We start from the raw sequence: 16,993 nt of genomic DNA, 5'->3' as shown, positions 1-16,993 counted from the left end.
TGACCGCTATAAACTGCACCCATAAGTTAGATGTTATTTCCTGCATGGAGTGTGGGCACTGGGAATGACATGTTTCAAATTTTGCACCACTTCCTGTGTTCAGTGTGGCACTAGGAAACATACACTAAGCAGGTGTAGACCACACAATGTAGATTTCATGTGAATTTAAAGATGTTATGTAAAACTGACTTCCTGTTGTTAGTGGGTGATACTATCACTATGAGTCATTAATGTCACATAGATGTTTTCAGCCTGAACTCCTATCAAGCATGAGAAATTTGGGGTAGATTGAACAAAGTCCAGTCCAGTTACAGCAACTTCCTGTTTCTTGGTGGCACATGCAAATAGTCGGGCTCGCCATGGCAACGCTGTTCCACAATAACTCAAGATCTCAACAATATAGCATCACAACGGCCTTCAGAATTCCCTGACCAAATCTGAGATGGATATGATTAACCTGCTAGGATAAGGTCATAAAAGTGCAGAACCTGTAACGTCCTAGTAGATACCGAATGCCAAGATGACGGCTATTCAGTCCAATGGAGGTGCTTGCCTGGCGCATATGCCAAAAAAATTTTTTAGCTTCCGGGTTTACCCACTGAATATGCGCAGTAGAGTTTCTCCCAATGGCCACATCCGTGAGTTCCTGCTCAGCTCATAGACTTTACATTGTGACATTACGGAATTTTAAATCGTTCTCCTTGGCTTCAGGAAATTTTAACAAATATAAACCTTCCATGGATCAAACATTTATATTAGAAAGAGTAAAACTGACCTTGTTCTGACCTCAAGGTGTCCTGTCAACAGTTTAACAGCATCTCTTTTGCAATTGTGGCCTATGGGGAAAATGCATCTTGGGCCACAGGGGATTCCGCAAGTGGGCACTGGGAAAAATGGGCAGCAAGGCTGAGGTGCTTTTCTCAGCGCCTGGTCAACTTTGGCATGTAGATGTCCTCAGGCCTGGACCCTTATCACATGTAAGAAATTTGGGTCATATTAGACAATGTATGTGTTTTATGTATTTATGTACTTTATTTAGTTACAACAACTTTTCACATGCTAAACATGCAAAATCGTTGCCATGCCATCATTCCATGAAAACTCACAAGGTTTTAAGATTGTACAGACCAAATTTGAGGTCCATCTGATTAAATCTGTAGGAGGAGTTCATTGAAGTACAGTGCCTGTAAATGGCAAAAAATGAACAGTAAACTCAAATGGCTGACTTCATGTTGGGTTTTGGGTATGCACTACCAAATTTCATTCCTGTATGTCAAATTTCAAGCTGGGGGCTTTAACTATGGGCATCCCAGTACACTGCAAGTGTGTAGGAGAGCCACCAGTCCACTAGAGGAGAGCGTGTCAGTGTCATGTATGGAATTGCTTAGGGGACACTATCAAGCCAATTTACCACAATTTGCCTCGCACTGTTCGGTGCTTAGGCCATGAAAATGTGTATGAACTTGACTAAGAGCACATCCATGCTAACAGCTCTACAGGGCTGTACATATACAGCAGTGCTTTGAGCTACATGCTAATGTCATCATGCTAGCATGCTCACAGTGACAATGCTAACATGTAGATGTTTTGCAGGTGTATGCTTCACAATGTTTACATCTTAGTTTAGCGCGTTAGCATGCAAACATTTGCTAATTAACATTACACACAAAGTAGCCCACAGCTGAGTTTGATGTAAAAGTTTTTAGTTATGCTGATATTTGAACACAAACCAAAGTCCTGGACAAACTGAAAATGTCAACCTTGTGGTAGTGCCATAGAAGAAGTTCTGGGATCATTAAAGTCAGTAGGATATATTGTCTAGGAACCATGGATATTTGTACAAAATTGTACGTGAATTCATCTTGTAGATGTAATATTTCACTAGTAAAGTAAAAATATTCAACTGCTAGCAGCAGAAAAGTCAGGCAATCACCAAAGTCATTTGGATTCATTCTCTGGGGACCATGAATGTCATTAGCTTTGCAGGTATATGCACATAAGGTTAAATCAAGTTATTGAGCAAATTGAAAGTTGCGCTATTGGAAGTCAGGTATCACCAAAAGCAATAGAATATTGATAAAAGCCTATATCATCTGGGTAACATTAATGTCTGCACCAAATTGCTTGGCAATCCATCCCTAGAGCAAAAAACAACAACATAGACTTATAAAATAATGGGTGTAGCTACTACGACATCACCCATTTGTTTGGGGACTCCTGTTTGGAGGTCCAAGTTCGGCATTTCAGCCGTCGCTATTTTGGTTATTTGGAGTCAGAAGTGACCATATTTAGACAAGAGGTTGGAGCTGTAGATGAGAAACTCAGGCCACTGTCCACAGACAGCCCTTTACTCAAAGTGTCCCTGTCCTCAATCATGCATAATTTTAGCACTTAATGACATTTAAATGTGTGAGTTAGCCTACATTAAAATTCATCCCCTGTACCGTTGTGATAAATGGGGAAATTAGCTTTAGAGACCAAAACCGTTTTTTGTATCAGGCTGTAAACATGTTTAATTCTGCTCTTAAGTTGAGCATTTTAACACTGAGGTATGTAGGGATTGACTCACTTCTGGAGCCAGCCTCAAGTGGCCATTCAAGGAACTGCACTTTTTGTCACCAATGGCGTTTTTTGGGTGTGTTCGTCCGTCTTTGCGTAATACGATTTAGAATGATTTTAGTTGAACTAACATGTTCACGTGTATTGTTTAATGTCCGGATTAGTCAGACTTACACAATAAATTGATTTTCTCTAATGTCATGTAAACTTACTGGCTTTCATTTTGGCTTCATTTTTCAGACCCAGGCCTTGCTGCTTGGAAAAAAACAAAACAAAAATACACGTCCATTGCATACCAACATTGTTTCAAAAAAAGGCAGTTTTATTGCAGTTTTAAATAACACAATGTATCCCAACTCTCAACAACACTGCATGAGATTGCAATTTACATGATGGTAAATGATACAAGTAAGTATGTCATTAAATTAATCAAAATATAAAAAGAACAGAAAAAAATGAAGCCAAAAAATCTAATGACAGACACACACACACACCCACACACACCTGTTGCACATTCACTATTTCTCTTCTGCTCAAACTACTCTATCAAGGCAGGTTTGTAGAAAAAGACAATGAAAACAATCATTCTGCATAGTCACAATGCACTCTGCATTTGTATGCAACAGATATAATGTTTGTTTCTTAATGTCCACATTGTAGTGCCTCTGCAAACCTGCATAGCCTGACAAGTCTTTTGTGTCACATCCTAAAATCTGTATCTAACCTACTGTATGACTGAATAAGGCCTGTCATAATATCATAAAGCCGCTTCTGTTAATTTCCAAATAATCTTCATCATAAAACCCTCAGGCCACTTTAACACAGCAAATATCTCTCTTATAATATAATATGGCAAAACATTGTTTCTGTTATAAACAGCTCATCCACCCTGCACTGCCACCATTATGCGAGAGGCAGAATAAGATACACTGACAGACTGATAAGACACAGACGAATGGACAAGTACATACAGGATAACCCTACAGTGAGTTTTGATAAGTGTAACCAGTACAGACGTGACTGTAATTGCACAAAATCAAGCATCAAGACGTAAGAGAGGTCAAACTTGAACCAGCTGTTTGCATTCCAGGAGGCTTAATCATGTCGAGACAATTAAAGACGGTGAAACTGCAGGAGGCCGTCAGGCAGTACAGCAGCCATCCCTGCATCCTTGTCGGACAGTCCCGCACAGGGAGGCTACTCTTTCATAAACGCTTAAAAGGTGTAAGTTGAGACAGTGCTGGACTCAGAGCGTAAAGGTAAAGGGACTCACGTAAGGGCCACGAAAGAGAGTCTGTTCGCCTACTGAAAGGAGTCTTTTTGTGTTTGTGTTGAATTGTCTCAGTCAGTTCAGGGGTGGGCAGTGTTTCTTTGGCGCCCCCTAGCTGGGAGAGAGGGCAGGACTGTTCTCTGTGCTGATGTTCACCAGGCACTCGCTGGACTTGAGGCTCGCCAGAGACCTGCAGCTGGGGAGGGAGGCCAAGGAGCCACACAGTCCCATCATGGAAGGGGTGTAGTCCTTTTCTGGAGGGGTGGGACAGACGTAGAAAGGGAGGGTCAATTCAAGTGTGTGCATGTGTGTGTGTGTGTTTACGTACTTACTATCTTAGGAGAACACAGTGTGTGACTGTGCAAACTGTCACCTGTGCACCAGGCTCCTCCGTTCTGTTTCCCATCAGTCCTCTGGGAATCTGAGTCCAGGCTGATTTCCACTGACAGCAGCTCTGTGCTCGGGAAACTCCTCCTGCAGGACAACAGACAAATTAAAAACTTACCAATACATCAGAGTTAACGATGCAGCAGAGATGTGTGTGGACAACAACTTTGATGATCAATTAAATGTCATTTTTTTAAGCAAGTACGCCAGACATTTGTTTGTTTCAGTTCCCAAATGTCAGGATGAAATGTTTTTTTGGCATGTACTATAATCAATTTAATATCTTTGGGTTTTGGACTATTTATGGCATAAAACAAGCAATTAAACGTCAACACCTTGGGCTCTATGGGAAATTATAATGGCCATTTTTTGCTGTTTTCTAATATTTTATGGACAAAATCTTTAATTGATTAATTAAAAAACTAATCAGCAGTTTAATTGATAATGAAAATTATTGTTGTTTGCATCTGTGGCTGCTATGTTAAAATACAACTATAATTAATACATTAATTACAACTGAATTTAAATGATGAATTTCAAAAGTAGTATAGAAATAGTAATATCTTCTAACTTCAAATTATATATTTAAAAATGGAATTCGTACTCAAAATTTTAAAAGGAATCACAAGATTCATTTAAAAAGTACTTTAAGTTTCACTTCAGTATTCAGTTTTCATAATGAGTCACCTCACAATTTGTTTGTTTCCTGCTGAATTAATTTGACCCTCTAGAATACGAGATGGCTTATCTCAAGGGGCTATCCATTAATAACTTTGAAATAGTTTCTGCTTTGTGATGGCGTCAGTTTAAAGACGTGCTGATAAGCAGTTTGCTGCCTAAAAATGGAATGAAATCTGGTCCAGATTGCAGTTAGTAGTAGTTCTGATTGGCCAGACTCCTGCAAACACATGGATGCATGATAGGTTTTTTAAATGAATTAAACATGTTAAAAGTCTAGGCATACTCTAGGCTTCATATCTTGACTGTCAAAAATTATATTAAAACACGCAAACAAATTGTATCACTTATTCTTGTCAACTGAAAAAATACCTTATAGCATAGCATACATCATGGGTGTACGCCTAGTTTACAAAAGTTATATTTTTATTAATTTCACAGCAGTCGTAGTGAGCAGCCATTATATTTTTCAACACTGCTGAGAGTTCTCTTAATGCTGATCAAAATACAATTTTTTAAAACATAATTCTTATTTAGTTTTGATTCAGAGGGGCTACGGAGTTGACATGATTAATACACACCCTGTAGCAATATTATTTAATGAAAATATCAAAAAGTACAAAGCTTATCAGTACCCAAGCAGCACTCCCACCATTTTGGAAACCAGGAAGTTGGTGCATTATTAATTGATGTTTTTGCAGAAATCCAGTGGAGCTGACAAGAATCTGGGACACATCTCAACAGGGCCAACATTTTCATAAAAAATTTATTTTGACACAAAGGTGATTAGCAGTACATTTTTACCCCGACGTTATTATTGCATACAGTTAGTTTAAGATTTTGAAGGCTTTTGAAACACTTTTTAATCATCTGAATTTGTCAATTCATGTCTGGGACAAGGGTGTTTTGTGGCACAGGGTAAGTAAGCCAGGCCGCCATTGTAAATAAGAATTTGTTCTTAATGACTTGCCTGGTTAAATAAAGGTTAAATAAATAAATAAAGTTTAGAAGTTAAAAAAAATTAAAGCAGGTCAAAATATTTTGTAAATTATACTTATTTAATGTACATATACATGTCCCAATTCTCAATAATGGGTGGTATATAAGAATATATATACAATATACACGTGATAAGTGCAACATAATATATATGCATGTGAAGCACATGCACTTAGTTAGTTATCATGCTATATGTGTGTATTATATGTGTAAATAAATTTCAAATAATAACCACTACACAACATCCCTGTCCATATGACAAAATGTTCTCTATATAAAAAACGGTTGTTGACAATATACTGTAGCACAGTTTGTGTGTGTGTGTGTGTGTGTGTGTAAGTCTGTTTCTCTTTGTATTTATCACCATGAAGACACAAACATGTATCATCTATAACACCAACCTGCGGTACAACTTGACGCCATCTTGGCTGTTGTATGGCTGGAGTGTCGGCCACTGGTTGACCAGAGGGATTGACAGGTTTTTGGCCAGGTGGTTGGAGTCACATGGAATCAAGCTTGTCCTAATAAACACAAGGATACAGTACATTGTTGGTGAATGAATGAATGAATATGTGGGTGAAACCTGGACACTACGTCAGTCTACATCACTCACAGCTGCTCCTGAAGCTCCAGGACGATGGCCTCCAGTTCCTTCTTCTCCTGTGTGCTGTGGCTCTGTAGCTCCTCCAGTCGGGCCTTTAGCCTCTTGTTCTCTGTCTCTGTGTTCTTCAGCTGGGACTCACGGAGGCGCACGAGCTCCTCCAGGTAACCCTAGCAACGCATATCTACAGTGAGTGAAAGGGAATATCCACCCTCGGATACTCAAATAAGACATCTGAGATACTCAGTGTGTTCTAGAAGTTACTGTGTGGTGTTGTAGTTTAGGGTGTGCCCATCAAGATTTACATGCCATATTTGAAATATAAGGCAGTACTATTCTCTGTATTGATGGCTGCACACCTTTTGAGCATTGACGATCTTGAACCTCTGCTCCATCTTGCGACACTTTGTGCTCCAGCTCTCCTCGTCAGTGACCAGAGGAATGTAGGGATGGTCGGGGATGCTGTCGTCGCTCGTGCTGCTGTCAACACTCTGTCGATCGTCATCATCACTCAGGTAATCATAGCTACAACAGAAACAAAATGTCTAGTCATTTCAAGTATCAAAAGTATGAGGAGAGTGACAAAGCTTTTTACAGTGTCAGTGAACATACCTTTGTGTGAATTTCAAGTACGGTGTGTAGTCGATCACAGCAGCAGATTTCCCGTCCATACCCTCCCCTTTCAGACAGAAACTATGAAAGAGAAACCACAGAAATAAGACAAAACACTTCACATACCCAGGTAAAATTATCATGTGTAAAACTGTCACACTTTAAAGATCAAGTCTCCTCACCTAAAATCTATGGCTCCGAGACCTATGAGCATCCCTGTTAGGACCGTGGCTTCCTCTCTTAACACAATGGCTCCTTCTGAATAGAACCTCCTAAAGCACAGAGACACATACAGGCAGGTAGGAACATGGTTCTAGTGACAGAGTGAGATACTATTGTACAGTTCAGCGTGTGGGTCCTGTGACCTGGTCGTTCTGCTATCCCTCAGAGCAGTAGCGATGTATTCAGACAGCCTCTTCTCCATCAGGGCAACTCGTATCCAAGCTCGCCCCTGAAGCAGTCACCAAGGGTTAAGAAATGATCTTAAATAGTTAGTTTAATAGTCATTAAAAATTCTTCACTTTCTCATTGCAATCTTTACAAAAACAAAGCTCCATACTTATAATTCTGATGTTGGTATTTATTCCAAAAGCTCAACCTTTCAGCAAACTGCCCTCTTCAGGATTACAGCGCATTCATGTGGTGTTGGAATAATGGGAAATATAAGTTTCCAGCAGGGAAAATTTACACGAACGCTTCCCTATTTTGGAGCAACAACAACTCGCTGAGTTGGCAAAAAATTCGATTCATGACTTGTTGACTTTGACATATGCACAGAAACATGGCAGACCAAAGTACTCAAATGTAATTTGTAATGTAGCATTAGGCTGTAACTGTTAGTAACCTACCATGTCCATGTACCTACTAAGAAAAGTTATTTACTAGAATTAACCAAGATATGTTAAGTGGAGCAACATTTTAGTGGTTTTAGTGAATTTTTAGCTAGGACATTATCACTTTGTAATGAAACACTTCAAACATTTTAGTTTACGAAGATAAAAACATAATAAAGACAACCCTCTTTCTATAAGGCATCCATGATGTTTCCACATTATGACTTAAAAGCTAATGAACACTTTGAAATCGGGAGGATAAGTTCCCAAAATGGGAAATGGAACCATCCTAGCAGCACATGAATGCAGCATAACAGTCCCCTGACTAGCATTTATGCTAACAAAAACAGGTTTTACAAATCAGGACAAGTGATTTAAAAAAAAATACCCAAACAAAAACAGGAGTTAAACAAAAACCTGTCCACATGCCAAAAAAACAACAAGCACAAACTATAAAAATATAGGATAAAATCAAAATACAATATAATTGAATGTCACTTTTTTTGTCTTCCACTATTTTGTAATGTGCATTTTCCCTCAGTTTTCTACTATGATTATGACTATGAGTGTATATGGGACTTGCCTTGGCTCGTGAGGTGCTGATGTTCTCCATGCTCTCAATGCTGCTGATGCAGCTGTTGGGGAGTTTAGCACAGGCCAAACGTATGTAGTCCCAGTAACTCCTCTGACCATCAAACCAGCTGCCGGAGCCTAAGAGAGAGTGTTACACCAATAATGTTAACTCTACTGTCAGCATATATAGTTTAATGTGTGTTTATTTCAGTGAACAGAGGGTGGAGTCTTGGGCAGCTACAGCATCTGTAGCCATTTAAACTAGATTATTTGTTATGTGCATCTGAGTTTTTTTTTCTTTTTGATACTTAGATATTTTGTTTTGGAATTAATGTTAATGCAGAGAAAGAGAATTAGTGATTCTACTCAATGTTTAGTGGGAAATAACGTCTTCATTTCTTGTTCTTAATTTTTAATATTGACAAAATATTTTTAAAAAATCCATTCTTTTAAAACTATTATCAATAACAACATTTGAACATTTTCAGTATGCCTCTTTTGCTTTGATGCCAAACTACATTTATTGTTTCTTGTTTTCTAGTCCATTGAACATGCAGCTTATAGCAGACAATTCCCCGTGGGTTCATTACCTTTGAAACGATGGCTGAGGATGTGCTCGAGTATGGCTGCGAAATTGATGAACTCCTCGGATGAATCATCTATGGGCTCGGCTGTGTATTTCTCTAACAGTGTCTTTACTGAAAACCTGGAGACAGACAAAGAGAAGATAAAGTCATCATGGGTACATATTCATCGGGGAACAGATGAACAGATTATTGCTTTCTTTGTTTTAGTTCATTGTAGGAGGAACACCTCATAGATCAAACTATAATTAAACGTTTTGGAATCTCTGCTTGATCAAAAGAAATCATGTAAGGATGTAATTATGACTGTAGCTTATATAAGGCCTGGTGTTTCAATAACGTAATGAATTTACAGTCACTGATAATAAAGATGGATAAAATCAAAGCATGGTTGTTAAATACTCATTATGTTCACCCCATATGTTTGTTTGTTAATGTGGATTTTTGCCCAGTCACACTGTGCTACCCATTTCCGGCTGACTCACCCATTAACTGAGGAAGACATTAAATGGAGAGCTTTCAGGAAGCTCCAACACAATTTAGTTGTTATTGGACAGCCTGGATTTATGTCTCTAGCCTGATGAAATACTGTCACAGTTGTAAGGGTGCCTGCTTGTGATGTGTGTACTTCCCTGCTACATTTCGAGGCTATGAATAAATATGGAAAACAAATTTTGCCAAAGAACCAAGATAAACAGTTTGAAGCATAGCTGCTGCCAGGAGACAAATTATAGCAGTCTTTCAATGTCATTTGAGACACAAAGACACAAACTGTTGAGGCCCCAGTCTCACACATGTTCATAAAGTCACCATCTTTGCCTAATTTTAATAAAATAACGGTAACTGTGGTGGAAAGTAAGTGAATCTAGGCTGATAAATCAGATCCTGCTCACTAGTCCAAGTTCATCTCGTCATCCTTGTAGCAATGCTAACACAACAGGGTGAGCTACATTTTGTTTTTTGTTGTTTGTTTTTTAATAACTGGTTTTCAGTTCATCTTGTGTGATGTACCTCATTCTAATTTCATTGGCACTGTAAAAGTAAAAACCTAAAATACAGTCGGCTAAACTAGTTAAACTCCTAACAATGAGAGTCTACAGCAGCTAGCTAACAGCTCTGTGTGAGGCTGTACTTAGCCACAGCTGGAGCTAAATGCAAACATGCTCATAGCTGCAATGCTAACAAGCTGATGTTTAACAGGTATAATGTCAACCATGTTCATCTTGCTTTAGTGTATTAACATGCTGTTTTTTTATGCTACCGCATTTGCTAATTAGCTCCAAACAAAGTACAGCTGAGGCTGGTGGAAATGTCTGGCAGATGTTTGGTCACAAACTGGATAAGTGTGAATTTTGGGCATCCTGAGGGTCTATATTTACTGAGATATTCCAGTCTGGACCAAAGTGGTGGAATGAGCGACCCACATTGCCATCCCTAGATGGCTAGCATGGCTGAATATTTTAAAATAACTAATCTAGTGTAACAAGGGTGAAGGTTTTGTTTCAATATTTGGAGGGACATAAATTAAGCTATGGGTCCTCCCCCAAGAAATTTTGAGCATCAAACACTTCATTTTCTGAATACTGGTGAAGTTGTATGCATCAGTTTGTGCCCTTAATGCATCAATTCATGATGAAAATTTACTTCATTCATTCATTTATTCATTCATTCATTTTCTGTAGCCACTTATCCTGTTAGGGGTTGCGAGGGGCTGGAGCCTATCCCAGCTGACACTGTGCGAGAGGCAGGGTACACCCTGGACAGGTCACCAGACTATCACAGGGCTGACACTTAGAGACAGACAACCATTCACACTCACATTCACACCTATGGGTAGTAGGTACCTGGACAAAACCCACACTGACACGAGGAGAACATGCAAATTCCACACAGAGGAGCTTCCCTGTCCTAGGGTTTGAACCAGGAACCCTCTTGCAACAATGCTAACCACTGTGCCACCCTTCCTACTTTAATTTGTGATTAGTGAATGGTTTCTTCTTCTCTACTTTTATGGCAGATAGCAACCATTGCTTTTGAGGTTGCATGCAGCCACCACCTACTTTACCCCGAGTCATTGTTACCGTTGGTATATGGGTCCTAACACACTAAATTGGTGGTTAGCCATTGGTCAATGTCGGGCTGTCAGTGAGCATGTCGCCCTAGGTTTGAGACAGTGTTCTACACCTTTGGCACAATTGGCCCTTATTGGCCCTTACTGGCTATTTTTCGGGCCAATTCAGCTTGTTGAATTGGTGTCAGAGACAGCAGAGCCTGTTGGTCAATGACATTACTCTGTTCAGTTCTGTGCACAGGAAGAGAAATGGAAGTAAGGAAAGCAAACAAACAGCTTAAATCAAGAGGAAACAACAAACTTGTTATATAAGGTAAGATTATTTCTTGTAGCCACTGAGGTCTTTAACAGAAACAGTTCGTAATTGTTTGTGTTATTGTCCACTAGTGCAGTAAATATCCTTTGTTCTTCCAACATCAGGATGTGTTGTTAATGTGCCAACTGGCTAACTAATGTCTCGAATCCATCCTGTTGGTCTTTGGTTTTCCTTTTAAATGGTGAATACCGACCGCTACCTGCTGGTATGGAGAGTTATTTCCTCTTACGCAGGCACAGAATATACATGCTTGTTGGCTGTTGCCTGTAGTCTTTGGTGTATTCGAGGGCAACTTTTTGGCCAAGACACAGGCAACATGGGGCAACACAACAGTCTGTCTTCATCGGCACTAGTTCTTTAATGTTGGTTTGGCCTTATGACTCAAAGTTTTAGCAGTTCATCATATAAAAGTCCTTTCATATTTTCATTGGCAGTGACGAATGCATGTGTTCTAAATCAGTGGGTCCCAACTGGTGGGTCACGGTCCAAAAGTGGGTCATGAGTCCATTCTGAATGGACCGCAAATGACTTGTGAATGTGTCAAGTTTGTAAAAGAAACACACTTTATTTCGAAGTACAGTGAATTTCTGGCACCAAGCTTTTATTTTGAAGCGCCATTTCCTGCTGTAGACTGAGTGACTAACAGACAGCTACTCAACAGAGACAGCAAACTAGCTTGAGGACATGGCAAAACACAAGTATGACGCTGAATGTATTGAGCTGTGTGGACCCTGAACTAATGACTAAGGCGAAATCTGGACCCTGTGGCTGGACCAGCTGGGAACCACTATTCTAAATACTGAGGGGGGACGAGTCCTCTGTGTCCCCACCTAAATCTACGCCTGTGTCTCCATAATAAATCACTAAACGTCAACTGCCATGACCTCCTGCCATAATATACGCCCACAGGGCCTATAAACCACCTTGCTGTTTATTTTAGGCAGCAGTATCCTTCTGCTGAGATGACCACTCTACTAAATATTTTCCTGGACACTAAATAATTCAGCAGGTCTATTTTTCTGCAAGAACACCTGCCAAATGTTATTTGTTCAGTGGCAAAAAGATATGCTGTGGGGTGACAGGTGCCATATGGACCAAGGAAACCCTGGCAGACGTGACCTCCACAGTCGAAATGTCTAATTTTGCTGAGCATTTTACAGTACACACACTATCACTTTGCATTGTGTGTGTGTGTGTGTGTGTGTGTGTGTAAGACAATGCATATCCTAACACGAGCCACTGAGGCAAGTGATTTCACTCTCCATTGTTCCAGGGGTAACAATGTCTCATTGAGCGGCTCTGACTGTGGCCAGATACTGGACAATAATTGGCTGACTATCCTCCAAACGAGCACAATCCCTCGTGTTTTCAATGTATTACACACAGCGGGACGTGACATGACCCAGATACGCCTGTCAGAGGCTCAGCAGAGGTGCAGCCTCGTTCACCTGCACCTGATGTTAAAGTGTGTGTGTTTATACATCTACATACAGTATAACAAGAACATGATGTATGACTGGACATGTGACTGGAGTCCACATGTCCAGGGTGTCCACTCTGGTCACGTGACTTGGGCTGAGAACAGACCCATGAAACAGATGAGTTGATGACTAATCCTCCAACTTTACTTTGACTTTGACATCAGTGACTTGAATCTTGGCAGAATGAGCAGTATAACAAGCAGTATATTCAGAGACAGACATTTACTGTGCTTTTTAATTAGTTATTGTCGTGTCTGGTGTATATCTGTAAGGAGAGGGAAAAGAGATGAGTTGTTTCAGTGCTAACATCGATAATCTTTCTAAGACAATACATTATTTTATACGAATTAAAACCTGCATATATTGTATATGTATTTTAAATATCATCTGGAAAAGTAATAACCACAAATGTATAAGACATTCACAATTTACGTTTATTTAAATCTGCAATAACTGACATTTTTGGCCACTTGGGGGCAGCAAAAACAAGCTGTGTTACCTATTTACACATCCAGCAGATACAAAATATTATCATGAATTACAAGTCGTGTTTCGGGCCAACTGACAAATTAAGCGCAATAACAAACAATGTGAAGTTGATGTCAAGCTGATGTCGAAAGTTTTGGACAGGGGTGCCATCTTGTTAGGAACGCACTGTGTTACCTGTGCCCGTTACAATGGTCAAAGTTGACCGTATTTAGACAAACTAATCCTGATAAACAACATAGCTCCATATGATTCAGGAGCCCAAAGCAGGATTGTAGGACATTGTAAACTATCTAGGAGGAAGCAGGGCGTGTACCTCACAAGATGGCGCCCCCAATAGTGTGACATACCTTAACATTTATTTATTTTGGCTTTCACCAACACCTGAGGGAAATATCTGGCTCTTCAGCTGCTAATGCTACACTATGTTCACTAGCTTGTCGACAACTCTGTCTGCTGAAAACAGCTTCCTGCTACCATGACACTATGGCTTCTTTCCCACTGGACGAAAAGCCCACTAACTTTTATTGTCTATACCCAGGGTACGTATGGAATCGAAGATTATTTGAGGTAGCCAACAACCCGCTTTTATACATCCCTATACATTCCTGCCTGGCAACCAGGCCAGGCCTCTAATTGAGACAGGCCTTTATTTGTCAAAATGTGTAGCTGTGTAAAAGGGACTAGGCTTTCAATTGAAGTTTTACAGTAATAAATAAACATCTGGTCTTCGTATTTAATGGGAGAGGTTACAATGGGCATTCACTCCCAGGACAAATGACTCTGCATTAGTCACGGGAAGTTATTGGCTCCAGTTCATCACTATGAATGGCCCATTTCAAACAAAACATAGCTGTCTGATGCATTATTATTATAATAATATTGATTATAGCAGCTTTAAATTTACTGCTAATAACTGTAACTGTCCAGCATCTCTGCATAAGACAGAAACTGAATCTATCTCAAGATCTCCTCTGTAAATTAGAGAATAAATGCATGTCAACACATTAATTACAGTCTGTTTATGTATGCTCTTTGCACAGTGTGGTTACAGCATGTGCGCATGTGCAGCATGTTTATGTCTGTATGTGTTTAATCTCTGGCAAAGGCCATTTCAAAGCAATTCTCTATGCAAAAAAAAACCCCACACGGTCCAATCAGGACTTAATGTACAGACCTTTAACTGCCTCCCTGCCCTGACTCCCTGGGGTGCCAGCTAGTCCTTGCCCCAGGAAGGTTGTCGTCATAGCAACCACGCCATCAGCGGGGAGATAATAAATCGCACTGACAAAGATGACTCTGCTAAAGTCACACAGAGAGGCCGGCCTGTCTGTGGGTTGGCATATTTTGTATATTAAAAAAATAATATGTGTTATAGAAGGTTAAAGCAGAGGCAGGCTTCAGGCCCACTGTCGGGACAGGGTTCATTATAAGGACTTATTATGAGGATGACGTAAGCATGCATGTCAAAATATGCCTTGTGTGCATAATATATCTGTGGTGATTAAAAATACACTAGAATCCATTTGTTGGTATAAAACAGACAATTATAACCACTTATAATAGATGCACCATTCAGCTGAATAAACCCCCACTCATATCAGAGTATAAGCACTTAAACACACACACATATACACACACACACTCTTTGGCAATACACTGACCTGCAGACGGTGATGAGGTTTTTTCGCTCCACCGCCACGTTCCGAAACGACGCCTTTTTCGACACATCTCCCATGGCCATCGCTGCATGCAGACAGCCAGGCTCCATCCAGAGAGGAGGCAGCCCTGAAATCAAAGGACCCCTCCCTGTCGGCCACCGTCCCTCCTCATTCACTCCGGACGACACAGAAGATGCTGCCTGCCCGCATCAGAGCCGCTGACAGCCCGGCAGCGCTACTCGGTGTCACAGCGGAGGACACGCAGATGAAGACATGAGAACATGCAGTGTGTTGTTTTTATTATTACTCTGATACACAGAGGACTGGATTACAGCTGCTCCCTCTATCTATCTCTCTTTCTGCCTCTCTCTCTCTCTCTCCGCCTACTTTTCTGACCCAATCATGACGTCACTGGATCAGCTCTCATCATGCACCCTGCACATGACGAATCCCCTCTGTCAGTGGTTTGACTGAGTGCACTTTCCCAGCAGCTTCCTGCGTTACAACACGGCTTTAACATTTCTAATAGTGCATGTAAGGACTCCAGTTTTATGCAATTAAATATACACCCACCAGCCACTTTATTAGGTACACCTGTTCAACTGCTCATTCAAGCAAATAGACAATCAGCCAGTGACGTGGGAGCAACTCAATGCATTTAGGCTTGTAGACATGGTCAAGAGGACCTGCTGAAGTTCAAACCAAGCATCAGAATGGGGAAGAAATTGATTTAAGTGACTATGATAATAACTTTGATTTTTTTCTTGGCACACTTTGGGCCCCTGAGTACCAACTGAGCATCGTTTAAACACCAGCAGGATAACGCACCATGTGACAAAGCTCAAACTATCTCCAACTGGTGTCTTGAACATGACAATGAGTTCATATAAAAAGTCTAAGAAGTGCAGAGACTTTCCATATATTGCACTATTTTAAACTTTTCATTATGTTTTTTTAATCTATTTCAATATAGGCTTTATCTTTCATGGACAATGCGCCTATATTATACAAGCATCATGTGTATCCGTGCATCAAAGACCGTCTTGTACTTGTAAGCATTGTGATCACACATTGTGACTCAAAGTTTAATATCTTCCTCGATAACAGCCGTTTACAGTACAATGAGAGTGATATCATCACCTCCAGCGGCACCACCACAGTCATCATGCTGGGTCATTTCCTCCTGCTGTAATTTCCGATCAGCCTCCCCTTCGCTCTCCTCCCTCCTCTTCTTTTTCCTCCTCCTGCCAGCAGAGGTGGATGTCACATATCTGGAGCTGGCTGAACTGATTCAAGTGTAAAGTGTGACGCTTTGAACCCCAACCTTTCCTCTCTAATGAACTGACAGCTGGTTGCCGCCATACGTTGCTGGGTGGGGGTTGTAGGGTTTATTTGTCCTGGTGGGGGGAGCGATCAGTCATGCATATCTGTGTGTGGTGCTCCATATGTGTGGATGCTTCATGCTGACAATCTGAGCTCTAATATCTTCAACTATAGTCTGTAATATAAAATGAGATTCAGTAAGTAAACAAGTAAACAAGATGTGAAGACAACAATGTCTCATGAAAATATTCATATTTAAAATGTGATTTCGGTTTTATTGCTTTTAATATGATCATTCATGGGCTAAACTTTCATTTGAAAACCGATTGCAACATATTGGCGTGACCAAGGCTGTCCCATTTAAAAGGCTCCTTCAAATGCGGCCAAGAAATGCAGCCTTCTTCTCCAGAATTTGGAGGATCCAACGGATGAATCCTTCGTGGCCCAGCCTATCCCAAGATGCATTGCATGCTTCATCATGGTGTCTGACACACAACCGGCAGCAGTGGCGACAGAAGATTACACTTTTGAATGTATGTACTGGGTTTTAACTCACTCA

The 16,993-nt window shown here is 40.4% G+C and overlaps 1 protein-coding gene across 1 annotated transcript; it reads right to left on the bottom strand.

The window, feature by feature from the left end:
• Positions 1-2,860: 2,860 nt before the first annotated feature.
• Positions 2,861-15,479, bottom strand: rundc3ab (RUN domain containing 3Ab). The gene is made up of 11 exons (XM_033610744.2): positions 15,115-15,479; positions 9,103-9,218; positions 8,523-8,650; positions 7,472-7,557; positions 7,289-7,378; positions 7,107-7,187; positions 6,854-7,019; positions 6,507-6,664; positions 6,295-6,414; positions 4,203-4,303; positions 2,861-4,083 (listed from the first exon to the last, which is right to left on the bottom strand). The coding sequence occupies exons 1-11, from the start codon at positions 15,219-15,221 to the stop codon at positions 3,941-3,943; spliced, it is 1,296 nt and encodes a 431-aa protein (XP_033466635.1). The 5' UTR covers positions 15,222-15,479; the 3' UTR covers positions 2,861-3,940.
• Positions 15,480-16,993: the final 1,514 nt, after the last annotated feature.

The sequence above is a fragment of the Epinephelus lanceolatus genome, chromosome 21 (assembly GCF_041903045.1).
Source record: "Epinephelus lanceolatus isolate andai-2023 chromosome 21, ASM4190304v1, whole genome shotgun sequence".
In the NCBI taxonomy this organism is placed as follows: domain Eukaryota; kingdom Metazoa; phylum Chordata; class Actinopteri; order Perciformes; family Serranidae; genus Epinephelus; species Epinephelus lanceolatus.
Note: the sequence above shows the minus strand (reverse complement) of the source record. Positions and strands in the feature narration are given on the sequence as shown.

What these genes read in the sequence shown, in the direction of transcription:
- rundc3ab (XM_033610744.2), bottom strand. Translation starts at nt 15,221, where the DNA reads ATGGAGCCTGGCTGTCTGCATGCAGCGATGGCCATGGGAGATGTGTCG. An exon ending in CCTCAGCCATCGTTTCAAAG is followed by an intron (nt 8,651 to 9,102) that starts GTAATGAACCCA and finishes ACTCTCTCTTAG; the next exon opens with GCTCCGGCAGCTGGTTTGAT. An exon ending in CTGGAGCTTCAGGAGCAGCT is followed by an intron (nt 6,415 to 6,506) that starts GTGAGTGATGTA and finishes TGTGTTTATTAG; the next exon opens with GACAAGCTTGATTCCATGTG.